Source organism: Lygodium microphyllum, chromosome 12 (assembly GCF_053477565.2).
Source record: "Lygodium microphyllum isolate KBCC chromosome 12, Lygodium_microphyllum_v1.1.10, whole genome shotgun sequence".
Taxonomy (NCBI): Eukaryota; Viridiplantae; Streptophyta; class Polypodiopsida; order Schizaeales; family Lygodiaceae; genus Lygodium; species Lygodium microphyllum.
Genome location: NC_141146.1, coordinates 122,561,041 through 122,574,178, shown reverse-complemented (window position 1 = coordinate 122,574,178; position 13,138 = coordinate 122,561,041). Strand labels below are relative to the sequence as shown.

The window sequence follows — 13,138 nt, the reverse complement described above, 5'->3', positions numbered from 1 at the left end:
CTTTGTGTTGACTATAGAGCACTTAATAAAATAACAGTGAAGAATAAATTTCCTATGCCCAGAATGGAAGATCTTTTTGATCAATTACAAGGGGCACAATTCTTCACAAAGATAGATTTAAGATCAGGCTATCATCAAGTAAGAATTAAGGCACAAGATGTTTCCAAAACAGCATTTCGTATTAGATACGGGCATTATGATTTTTTGGTGATGCCTTTTGGCCTCACTAATGCACCAGCTACCTTTATGAAGCTGATGAATAGTGTTTTACGGCCCTATCTAGGACATTTTGTGGTAGTCTTCTTGGATGATATCTTGATCTTTAGTAAATCAAAAGAAGAACATTTGGAACACTTACAATTAGTATTCCAACTGTTAAGAACACATTCCCTTTATGCGAAGAAAACTAAATGTGAATTCTTTGCACAAGAGGTCAAATATTTGGGGCATATTATCTCGAAAGAGGGAATCAACATGGATCCAGAAAAAGTAAGGGCAATTATTAAATGGCCATCTCCAAGGAACCTGGAAGAGCTGCAGTTCTTCCTAGGTTTATCTGGATTTTATCGCAGATTCATTCTAGATTATGTCAAAATAGCTGTTCCAATGACAGACCAACTTAAAGGGAAAGGAAAGAGCTTTAATTGGGGAACAAACCAAAATGAAAGTTTTTAAAAACTTAAGGTAGCTATTGCTATAGCTCCAGTATTATTAATTGTGGATCCCAATAAACCATTTGTGGTTGAAGCTGATGCCAGCGATAAGGCGATAGGCGCAGTCTTATTACAAGAAGGTCGACCAGTTGCTTTTGAAAGCAAGAAATTAGACCGTGCAAAACAGAATTATTCTGTTTATGAGAGGGAGCTGTATGCAATAGTACATGCAATGAAGAAATGGAGGCACTATCTGTACGGTGCCAAACTTTTGATTTTATCGGATCATGAAAGCATTAAGTGGCTTAATGATCAACCGGATTTACACGGGCGTAAAGCCAGATGGGCCGAACTCCTCCAAGAGTTCGACTATGAGATAAGATATAGAAAAGGAAAGTATAATATAGTAGCTGATGCACTCAGCAAAATGCCCATCATTAATGAATTGAGTTTTACTCAGTTCACTTCCAACTTGCTTGAATATTTAAAAGGGAAATGCCAGGTTGATCCGGCTTATTCCAACATATGGGAAGCAATAAAAAATGGGGATCCAAATGAAAGTGCTTTTACTGAGGAAGGAATATCTGAGGATGTTCAACAAGGAAATGGAGCATCAGGGGTTACTCAAACCGGATTCAAGTGAAAGAATTTTACCATTGATGATGGTTATTTACTCTACAAGGATAGGGTATGTGTCCCGAAAGATAAAGAAATAAGGCGCCAGATACTCTTTGAGTGTCATGATATCCCTAGCGCGGGACATCCAGGAGTTAATAAGACTTATAGTCTTATTAAAAGGCAGTTCTATTGGCTTGGAATGAATAAGGACGTCCTTGACTATGTGGTCAAATGTAATAAATGCCAGGTTAATAAAGCTGAAAGATTGAAAATGGGAGGACTTCTCCATCCACTAGAGAGAGAGTATTTACCGATAGCAGAGTTTGCATATAATAGTGCCAAGCACTCTTCCACTGGATATAGTCCATTTATGTTAATGTATGGGTTTCAGCCCAGAGCTCCTTTTGAAGTTGGACTGCATAAGGAAAAGGTTCAGACAGCTAAAGACTTTTTGGAGAATATGAATAGTATGTTAAAATTTGCTTAAGAAAATATTAAAAAAGCTCAAAATCGAGCTAGAGCATATGCAGATCCTCATCGAAGGGACATCTCCTTTAAAGAAAGAGAATTGGTCTATCTTAATGTGCCTGAACAAACTAAAACTATGAAAAAGGGACAATGTCCAAAGCTTTCACCGAGGTATTGTGGTCCTTTCATAATACTTAAAAAGGTGGGAGAATTGGCTTACAAGCTCCAACTACCTGCTGGTAGTAAAATACATCCAGTTTTTCATGTAAGTAAATTAAGGAAGAAGCTGGGTGATTTGGATAATCTAATCTTAAATGATGACATTGAGGAGCTATTAAATGACCAATCTAATCCACATGAACCAGAAAGAATATTAAATGTTCGTAATAGACGAACAAGGAATACTATTTATCAAGAATGTTTGGTTAAGTGGAAAGATTGTTTAGAAGAAAGCTCAACATGCGAGCGAGTAAGTACTTTAAAGAAAAGGTTTCCCAATTTACAGTTAGACCTTCCAAGTATCGTTTTCGAGGACGAAACCGATTCTTAAGGGGAAGGAAATGTGACATTAAATGTGACATTAAGGTAAATCAAGGGAAACATGCACGAGGATGACCGTCCGGGGTCTTGGGCGCCCGAACGGGGTTTAGGGGAGCCTAGAACCAAAGAGAGTCCAAGAATAGAAGGACTCACCAAGGTTTGACGGCTGGCAATCGGATCACGATGGGTCTGGCCAGCAATGAACGGCAAGGCTGGGAGGTGAAAGGAGGGCTCGTGCTCATTTATTTTTGCTGCTTTTCCTCTGGCTTTCATAGTCTTCTTGAGAGACGTCTGACACTTACGGTCTCGTAGATCGTTCATTCTCGAGCAAAGAAAGTAGGACATCACCTTTGCAAAGAGTAGGAAGAGGTAGGGGACTAGAGGGCAGCCCTACCAAACTGACCTTTCTAAATGAAACTCCTCCCCCTTACTGCCTCTCCTATGAGTACCTTGTTGGTGGTTGACCTATACAGAGTAGATATCCCTTTGATCCACTCCTGGGGAAGCGCAATTGTGCCATAGTACCTTTCAAGAAATCCTAGACTCACAGTCGACCCTGCCACAGGCCTTCTCGAAATCCATTTGAAGTAGTGCCATCCTCTAGCTGCTATGTCGAGTCCACTTAGTGGCCTCAAAGATGGTAAAGACGTCTTCCAAGATGCTTCTTTCTTGGAAGAAACCTGTCTGTGTAATGGATGATGTTTGGGAGAATGGAATCATATTGGCTAGGGCCTTATATGTCCGGTGGACCCCAAGACAAGGTCCCCTACATTAAGCCTTACCCTTAGGACCCTTCTTACCACAATCATCCCATGGTCTCGTGGCATGGATTAAATTGATCAAGAGAGAGTATGCATTAGTAGAGATTAGAAAAGAATCGGTAGTACCGAATCGATCCACATGGCAACCCTTTAACCACCCGAGCTCTCACCGCCCAAGGGACAAGCACTACAAGAACTTGCACATATGGTACATGAAGCACATGCTAACAAACTCAGACCAATAGAAGTGCAAACTCCTCCACTCTTGCCGTGGGCGTTGATGGAGTGCTCCCGATAGATGTTCAATCTCCTTGGGAGTACCTTCCGTACCTTGCTCGCCAGGGTGGGGAAAGCTTGTGCCCCAAGAAGCAAGATGTCAATTCGTCGTGCGAGGGCAGCTGGATCTCTTTGCCCGACAATCAACTTCGTGGGACCACGGTAACAGTTACGTGAAACGGCCTGAAATGACCCCAAAACGTCGGAAGTTGGAACGGGAGGAGAAAAGGCTGAAACGTGTTTCGGTGCCACGTGGCGTGTCGGGCCGTTGCGTTTCGGTTCATAAATCGGACCAGGTCGAAACGTTTGTTGCAAAACATTTTCTAAAACATGTAAGACGGCTGTATCGTTTAGCTTTGTTGCAAAACGTAAACTTTAATATGAACTATTTTAAAAATATTAGACGGCTTCATAAAATATCAGGTACACGCGTTTGTTGCAAAACGAAATCTTTAATCTAAACTTTTTAAAAAGAAACGTTCGTCTCTCAGCCCCACCAAAAAACGTTTCGTTACAAAATGTCTATTTAAGAATGTTCGTTATCGTTTGTTGCAAAACGTTGTCAGACGGCTCAAGGAAAACGTTTCTTTATCAAAAACCCGTTTTTATCGTTGGCTGCAAAGACGGCTCAAAAAACTATAAAATGTTCTTTTTGAAAAATGTTCCCAAAAAAGGTTTTCAAAAAATCCTTTTGGCCTTGCCTCCACTATTAATTCAAAAAGTGTTTTGTTTCTCTATCTTCCAAGTTTCAACTTGCAATATTGAATTGATAAGTCAAGTTTCTAATTCACACATCTTGAAATATTCTTAAGAAGGAGATTATGCGACATGCGCCCACCATATCTCCCTGATGATGCAGTGTTCCCGTTCCCGTTTTGACCCTTCTGAAAATTGACGTTGCCGTTCCCATTTTTATTGTTGTTCGTGTTCCCGTTTTGACATTCCCCTCAACTATGGACCACACGCCCCACTACAGTGGAGGCTGTTCGCATTCCAGGATGCAAGGTATAAATGCATGGATAGGCCTAGTAGTTGCTGAATAGGCTTCTGGTTGGTGTGGAAGAAGCCAAAGAGAAGGAATTGTTGGGCTTGCGTATTCACTTTGCCGCAGGCCTAGAGTGTGAACTCCATTCCCCCATGGTTGGTTTGTGGTGTATGAGGGGGGTAATAGACACTTATGTTTGCACGACCAAGGCTTCCATGAGCCAAGCTGAGAGACAAGACTCTGTCTTCTGATAGAATTGGGCAGCCTAGGCAAGTGGCCACTCGATCACATCCATCGCTAGGATCCATTGGGAAGGGGCTTGAAAGACGATGTTGAGGTGCGGAACCTCTGCCCTATGCCGCCAGTTGATGTCCATCCGACATCTCAGCCAATGTTGTGCTCATAGTGCTAGTCATGCCTCTCCTAGCCACTGAGAGGTGGTCTACTACCTGGTCCCTCATGACCTCATGAGTCATCCCCTAGAGCTGTCGACTAGGCTCATGAGTGAGAAGATCAAAGGAAGGTGTAGTTCAGCCCGTTTGATAATGCCAGTAGGATGGACTTTGCCATCCCTCGGTTTGCGGACCACCAAGATACCCATCTCTAGGAGAAGTGGAAACTCTACCTATCCTGCCACTCCGATGTATGACCACGGGCCATAGTAGAAAAATTCGTGTCATAGACTGTGCTTGGTGGGGAAAGTGTGGGGAGCTTGCAGTGCCACAAAACTATTGGCGGTGTGCCGGGGGGGGGGGGGGGGGTGTGTGCAGACAAGAAGAGCTAGTGGGGGGTGTGGCTCGAGGGGGTCATCGGCCCCTGTGGGAAGAGGCTGCAACTGGGGGGGTGAGGCTGGTGTAGGAGCAGGAGGGGTCAGCATGTGGTGGGGTAGGGGGAGTCCTCCCCCTTTGGCATCATTGGACCTCGGAAACCCTCATCGTCCATGTGCACAGCCGCCTCTTGTGTCGCCTTCGCACCAACGCAGGTGCACTCCAAGGCCTGGTGCTCAAAGCCATGTTATCGCAAACACTGACTGGGCTGCCTTGCCACAATGATCTATTGTGTAAATGTGTGCCTGCCAGCATGGATCTCTAAAAACTTGGGTATTTTCTTGGTATCTTTCACTGCCACCGTACTTTCAGAACCCCTGCAGCCATCATTGCATCAGCAAAGGAAGGCAGGAGGACCATGCTGAAGAGGTACCCAAAAAGCTCTACCAATTGTTGGTACTCAACTGCCAATCTGGGAAAAAGCAAGGTGATCAGATAACAAGGGAGTTTGTTGTGGAGCTAAGCTCTCAATAGTGAAGCCACTGTGCCACGGGACCCTGTAGATGGCTCCTTTTGTCGAGGCTATGGAGGAGCTGCCAAAGAGCTCCAAGGCTGCCTCCACTGAGGTGAGATGGACCATAAAGATACCTTAATCCATCAGTATTACCTCTGCAATCTGTACGGTACCAATGTGCAGGGTTGAAAAAAGCCAATCACGGAGTTGTGCCCTGGAGGGAGAGTGCTCAACGCCAAAAATCATGGTCTCCTCTAGTTCCCTTTTGGTGGTGTAAACAGACCAGAGCTGCTGCTCTGTGAGGCTGATGCGCAAGGCATATGACTGGGGGGCACTCGTGAATGCTTCGGCATCAGACCAGGTTTTTCCATTGCGAGTCTTCACTTTGGGGACTGTCCAAATGCTACGTTTGCCTGATGGGGAAGGCTGCCTCGAGGGGTGGGGGCAGCAGCAAGTATTTGAAATCAGCCGGCCTGTGTGGTGGTGGTGGTGGTTGGGGGGTATTTCATGGTGCAGAGGCGACCAGGTAGGCCTGGTGACCAGCCTGTTTTGAAAGGGGGGGGGGACTGGCAGAAGGAGCAGGTGAAAACTGTTGGAAGCAGCACGTGGGAAGAGGTGTCGATGAGGTGCTAGGCACGGGAGCACAGGTGGGAGGGTGACGAGACCTAGGGGGAAGAAGGTGGTGGCAGCATCCTGATTAACACGGGGGCAGCAGCACACATTGGAGGGAGTGGCATTTTTCAGTCATGGCACTCATCAGAAATATGGATAAACTATTCCTTGCCTCTAGTAGATGGAATTGGTGTATTGTGATGAAATCAAATGAACTCTTATATCGACGTGTAAAAAAGGGCTAAAATGATGGTTATGAAAGGAAGGGTATGGGAGAGTAAGATTCTACTTGATAATTAGAAAAAGAGGAACCTCCTGTGAGAAGGCCATAACTCTGAATCCCTTCTTACAAAGTGGATTCTCGAATTTCCTCAAATTTCAAGCTGACATTATTAGTGTTTAAAATGTTTGTGATTGAAAGTGCTCTTTTATCGTTTTAGAGCAATAAAAATCTCAACGGTATAGAAAACATATTGGACATTGTATTCAATACTTGATGAACATGTCTCACAGGAATGCCATAGTCACTGCATAATCTTGATCTGGAATCAATGGTATAATTCGCTTATTGTGCCAATTTTCTCTCTTTTTTGTATTCCTGCAGAGCCAAAAACTTCGCCGTGATGACATTCGGGTTCATGTGGCAAATGTTTACCGTATGGTGGCAGATAATATCTGGCCTGGTATGCTTGCTAGAAAGCCTGTGTTGCGTATACATTTTGCGAAGTTCATTGAAGAAACAGTCAGGCATATATGTTCACCCCAGCAGGAGTACTTCCAGGACTTGCAGCCCCTAAGGTACTCTCTTGCTTGTGTATTGAAGGCCCTGGCACCTGAGTTGGTTAAAGCAAACTCAGAAAGACTGGACCCAAGAAGCAGAAAAAGGTTGTTTGATCTTCTAGCATCTTGGTGTGATGACTCAGTGAATACATGGGGACAAGAACTTGTAAGTGACTACCGCCGTGAAATTGAGCGCTATAAGGCAGCCCAGAGTGTCCGTACTAAGGATTCAATGGAGAAAATAAATCTTGAAAAGGAAATCAATGAGCAGGTGGATGCTGTGCAGTGGATGGCGATGAATGCAATGGCTGCTTTACTATATGGACCTTGCTTTGATGATGGTACAAGGAAGATGGGTGGAAAGATTATTTCTTGGATTAATGGGCTGTTCATGGATCCTGCACCAAGAATGCCTGTTGGATATTCTCCTGCAGAGCCACGCACACCTTCACATTGTAAGTTCTCCCTGCCAGGAACTGTGGAAGTTTACCGCAATGCTGGTGGCAGGGAGCGGCAACGGGGGAGTCAATCTAGGACTCAATTGGCCAAAACTGCTCTTATGAACCTTTTACAGAGCAATATTGTTCTTTTTCCTGCCTGCATTGATCAGGTAAAAATGCTTAAGAATATTCAATGATTCAATTCTTAAGAAGAGCTGTATAATTAGTAGATATTTAAGAAGATATCCTAATGTATGGCACTTAATGTGATTTACAGTGCTCACTTAGGCTTGAGACATAAAGGGTCCTGTTTTTGTGTTGGATGATGTTTGGTATTAGCATCTAGGCAAATTTCTTAATGTATGCCGCTTAATGTGACTTACAGTGCTCACTTAGGCTTGAGACATAAAGGGTCCTGTTTTTGTGTTGGATGATGTTTGGTATTAGCATCTAGGCAAATTTCTTTGTGATTGCACAATCACTGAGCAGTCATTTGCCTAGAAGTGTGCAGCATTTAGGCAATGATATAATCTTGATCACAATGGGAACCAGTTATTTGCATGAAAGTGTGTAAATTATGCGTTACAGTCTGTCCAACATTGAACAATACATTAAGAAAGAAAGGTCTAGAATGAGTGCATTTCCTTATTCAGTTATGAATCTGTGATGTAAGGTTATAGCGAAGTGTTAAGCTCTAACTGTCAGTGTAACATACTGATTTCTGTCTTGCTATGCAGTGTTATTCATCCGATTCATCAATTGCTAATGCTTACTTCAGTGTGCTAGCTGAGGTTTACATGCGGCAAGAGATACCCAAGTGTGAAATACAGAGGCTTTTGAGTCTCATACTTTACAAAGTTGTTGATCCGACAAGGCAGATTAGAGATGATGCTTTGCAGATGCTGGAAACTCTTTCTGCTAGAGAATGGGCAGAGGAAGGGGAAGGTGCTGGAAGATATCGTGCAGCAGTAGTTGGTAATCTGCCTGATTCGTATCAGCAGTTTCAATATCAGCTGTCTGCCAAGTTGGCAAAAGAACATCCAGAGCTAAGTGAGTACCTTTGTGAAGAGATCATGCAAAGGCAACTGGATGCTGTGGACATTATTGCGCAACATCAGGTGCTAACTTGTATGGCACCTTGGATAGAAAATCTCCAACTTTGGAACCTTAAACATTCTGGCTGGTGTGAAAGACTACTAAAAAGCATGTATTATGTAACCTGGCGTCATGGGGATCAATTTCCTGATGAAATTGAGAAGTTGTGGAGCACAGTAGCCAAAAAGGTGAAAAATGTTGGTCCCGTACTTGATTTTTTAATAACAAAGGGTATAGAAGACTGTGATTCAAATGCCTCTGGTGAAATAAGTGGTGCTTTTCGAGCATACTTCTCTGTGGCCAAGAGAATAAGTCTCTACTTAGCAAGAGTTTCTCCTCAACATACAATTGACCATCTGGTGTTTGAATTGTCACAACAAATGATTGATGATCAGCCAGAACAAGTCAAACGTGCAATGGACACGGTGTTTGAGATTGACAGCTTAAATCCCGTCCTTGAGTTCTCTCAGGGGCCACAGCAGGTGCAGATGCTGGATCAACCACCTCCGATGTCGCCTTTGCTGGTAAGAGGTTCGTTGGAAGGTCAACTGCGTAATGTCAGTGGTAATCTGAGCTGGAGGACTGCAACAGGTCGGAGCATGTCAGGTCCTTTAAACACCATGCCAGAAATACACACTGGGAGATCAGGGCAACTTTTTACTGGTTCAGGGCCACTAAGCATATCTGGCCCTCTTATGGGTGTGCGGACTTCTACAGGAAGTCTTAAGAGCCGCCATATGTCAAGAGACAGTGGCGATTACTTTCTAGAAACGCCCAATTCCACAGCTGAGGAATTACGGTCTAGCACACCTGCTATAGCAGGAGAACTGCTATCTGCTTTGCAAGCTCATCACCATTGGCTCTCAAAGTCAGACATTGCCTTGATACTTTTAGCAGAGATTGCTTATGAGAATGATGAAGATTTTCGTGGTCATCTTCCTTTGCTATTTCATGTAACTTTTGTGTCTATGGACAGCTCTGAAGACATAGTGCTTGAGCACTGCCAACAGCTTCTTGTAAATCTCCTGTACTCGCTTGCTGGAAGGCCTCTGGAATCTTATAGTGTTGGGGAAGATGGGGATGGTGAATATAAACAGCAGGTGGAAAGCCTGATAAAATTCTTGCAGTCAAAGAAGGGTAGTATAATGTGGGAGCATGAAGACATTACACTTACCCGTGTTGATCTTCCAAGTGCAGCTCTGTTGTCTGCTCTTGTTCAAAGTGTTGTCGATGCTGTTTTCTTTCAGGGGGATCTTCAAGAGAAGTGGGGTGAAGAAGCTCTCAGGTGGGCTATGGAATGTACTTCCCGACATCTGGCATGTAGATCCCATCAAATATTTAGAGCGCTGCGTCCTAGTGTAACAAGTGATACATGTGTATCACTACTGCGATGCTTGCATCGGTGCTTGAGCAGTCCCTCACCATCAGTACTTGGCTTTATCATGGAAATCCTGTTCTCTTTGCAGGTGATTGTGGAGATCATGGAACCAGAAAAAGTTATTCTGTATCCTCAGTTATTCTGGGGTTGTGTGGCAATGCTGCATACTGATTTCGTTCACATTTATACACAAGTGTTGGAGCTTTTTTCTCGTATTATTGGTCGTCTTTCTTTTAGTGACCCAACAGTGGAGAATGTACTGTTGTCGAATATGCCTAAAGATGAATATGAGAACGGTCTCCATGATAAAGACTTGGGCCGTCTTGATTCTAGAGGATTTGATATTGGCAGGAAGGAAGAAGATGTCAAGACAGACCGGGAGAAAGCTCCTATGTTCGAGGGTGTGCAGCCATTAGTGCTAAAGGGGCTTATGTCGACAGTCAGTCATGCTTCAGCCATTGAGGTTCTTTCACGTATAAGTTTAGATTCCTGTGACTGCATCTTTGGGGATTCTGAGACGAGACTACTGATGTACATTATTGGCATGCTGCCTTGGCTTTGTTTACAACTACAGAAGGAACAAAATTCCTCTTTCTACAGTTTCGAGTCTCCTCTTCAACAACAATATCAAAGAGCTTGCTCTGTGGCAAGCAGCATATCACAGTGGTGTGAAGCAAAGGGTCTGGAAGGTCTTGCATCAGTCTTCCGTTCATATTCTGAGACTCAGTCCACAAATATAGACGGGTTTCTAGAGAGAGTCTCTTCGCTGGTGTGTGTAGAATGGTTCCCCCGTCATTCAGCGCTGGCTTTTGGTCACCTTCTCCGTCTACTTGAGAAGGGCCCAGTTGAATATCACCGGGTGATTCTACTACTTCTGAAGGCCCTTCTCCAATATACCCCTTTGGATCCTGTTCAAAGTCCCCAGGTCTACACAATTGTTTCACAACTTGTTGAAAGCAGTCTCTGCCGGGAAGCACTGAAAGTTCTGGAGGCACTTCTGCAGAATTGTAGCACGCTCTCCAATTTCCAGTCCGATAACACTGGGATGGTAGGAAGCCAGGATTTCAGCTCTGCAATGGCTTCTATGTCTGGAAGGAGACCGGAAGAGGATCGCCTGGAAAAGCCAACTGCCATGCTAGTTTCGCAAAGCTCTTTTAAGGCTTCTCGAAGTGGTCCACTGCAGTACTCTGCAGGCTCAGGTGGCGCTATTCCCATGCAAGGCATGATGAATAACATGGGAAGCATAGACACATTGCCTTCCAGGGAGACGGCCCTTCAAAACACAAGGCTGGCTTTGGGAAGGGTTCTGGAGACGTACGGACCTGGGAAAAAGAAAGACTACAAGAGGCTAGTGCCTTTTGCGTCTAACAGTAATATTCAAACAAATGTCAACAATAGCCAACGGTAACACAAGCAAAGAGCTTAATCTTACAGCGCTCGGGTGTATCCGTGTGAACCAACCAAAGTGCTGGCATGGCCTCCCTTGACTACTCTTAAGGTAATCCATGCCAGAGATCCCTTACCAGTGAACCGGTTATCTTGGCTGTGCAACGGTTACCAACAGACTCAGTGCTTCATTTTCACTTTTCCTCTTTGTGGTGGGGATGTGGCATTTCTATGGTTCACCGGATGGCTTTCATCTTTCGACTTTGGGCCAACGAACAGTCATGGACTGGGAACACCCCATGATACTGCTTGGTGAATGATCAATCCGGACATCTGGATTTCTGATGCGTTAGCTTCTGTGGCGGTTTTCAAGTAGATGGGGGGAGCTGCTTTGAATGCTTGCGCAGTCGGATCAAATACAGGTGGCATGTGACACAGAGTGGAGCTGGGAGCTGATGTCAAAATACCCAAGTGGTTGTTTCGACCCTTCGACTGGCTGTTGCAGAATGTTTGTGCCAGGAGCAAATGCTGTATTCATAATCAGCGCCAAACATTTTGCCTGGTTGTAAAAGTGCTGATGTACATACATAATGGGCCTCATACATCCCACATTCTGTGGCTGCGGAAATTTTGACCGCGACCGTGGAGACCCTGTATAATAGTCTACTCTCTAGGGTGACCTCATTTCACCAGAATCTATCGCTGTATATTCTGCAAGTGTACGGATTTCACTGCTCTGCCATATTTGTGGGACATAAGAAGGTTTTGATACGCTTGGCACGACTTTTTTTTTTACCAACCTTCAATCCTGTAAACCTTACGTTTTTAAAGGGTGTGATTTACAGCACATTCCTGCATATGGACCACTTGAGATTCATCATTGGAAGATTTGTGATCCCTAATATTACAGTTTAAGACTAATCTTATAAAGAAAAAGACGAGTTCCGGGAGCCTATCCTCCAGCCTAACATAGTTCACCACCACTACCTCTCATTCAAAGCTTGTTATTGCTGTACTAATAATGTCGCTAAGGATAGGAGAAAGGTCTGCAACATGATCCTATGGCTAAGCCCTCAAAACTTTGTTTTTGTACCTTCAGAGCTAGGGGAAACGAAGGGCATCCCCTCCGAAAGCTCTAGGTGGTCAGTTTGTACGCATGCAAGGTTCCTTGGTTCACTTTTTCTACAATACTTATTGTTTTCATGAGAATGCACCTCGTGCATTGGAGCATTGCCTGTTTGCCTTTGTGTTACTTTTAATGGTTGATAATATAAAGTATTAACCCTTTAAGATGTAAAAGGGAAGAAGAAAACCTACAAAGCGCTAGTTAACTACGGGTAATTATTCCCTCAAGAATAAGCGAGAGTCCCCTAACTATAGTTGTAACATATGCCATTACAAGCACCACAACACTCTTAGCCATTCTTTCCATATTAGATATATATTAGAACAAGTTTGTTTTATCTCAATTCTTGTCCAATTCGACTAAGCATGCCCATTGCCACAATTAACACCACCACTCTCCATGTTACAAGCAACCTACCCATAGTTGTCAAGTATGAAAGGTATGATACAATACGGTATGATAAAATACGGTACTAAATGGTATCTTAAGATTTTACAAGGTATGGTACGATATTAGTGCGAAAAAAATAACTTGATTATTTTGGACTAAATATAATATAATAGATATTTCAAGTCTAAATAGCAATGCTACTAGAGTATATAAGATGAGTACTTGAGGATAACATGCCAAAACCTAATGTTGCATGCGTAACATGGGCTATTGTCATCTACAACTTATAACTACATAGATGGGAGTGGATACATCATACATGCATGATCATACAAATAAGAGAAGTGTG

The 13,138-nt window shown here is 43.7% G+C and overlaps 1 protein-coding gene across 2 annotated transcripts in view; it reads left to right on the top strand.

Moving 5' to 3' along the window:
- The window catches only part of LOC148028216 (ARM repeat superfamily protein), a 94,115-nt gene extending 81,636 nt beyond the window's left edge, over positions 1-12,479 (top strand). For both annotated transcript variants that reach the window (XM_087689993.1, XM_087689992.1), the window contains exons 15-16: positions 6,799-7,584; positions 8,152-12,479. In XM_087689993.1, the coding sequence (XP_087546119.1) occupies positions 6,799-7,584; positions 8,152-11,295 (3,930 nt within the window). In that variant the 3' untranslated portion in view covers positions 11,296-12,479. The remainder of the gene's footprint in view (positions 1-6,798; positions 7,585-8,151) is intronic.
- Positions 12,480-13,138: the final 659 nt, after the last annotated feature.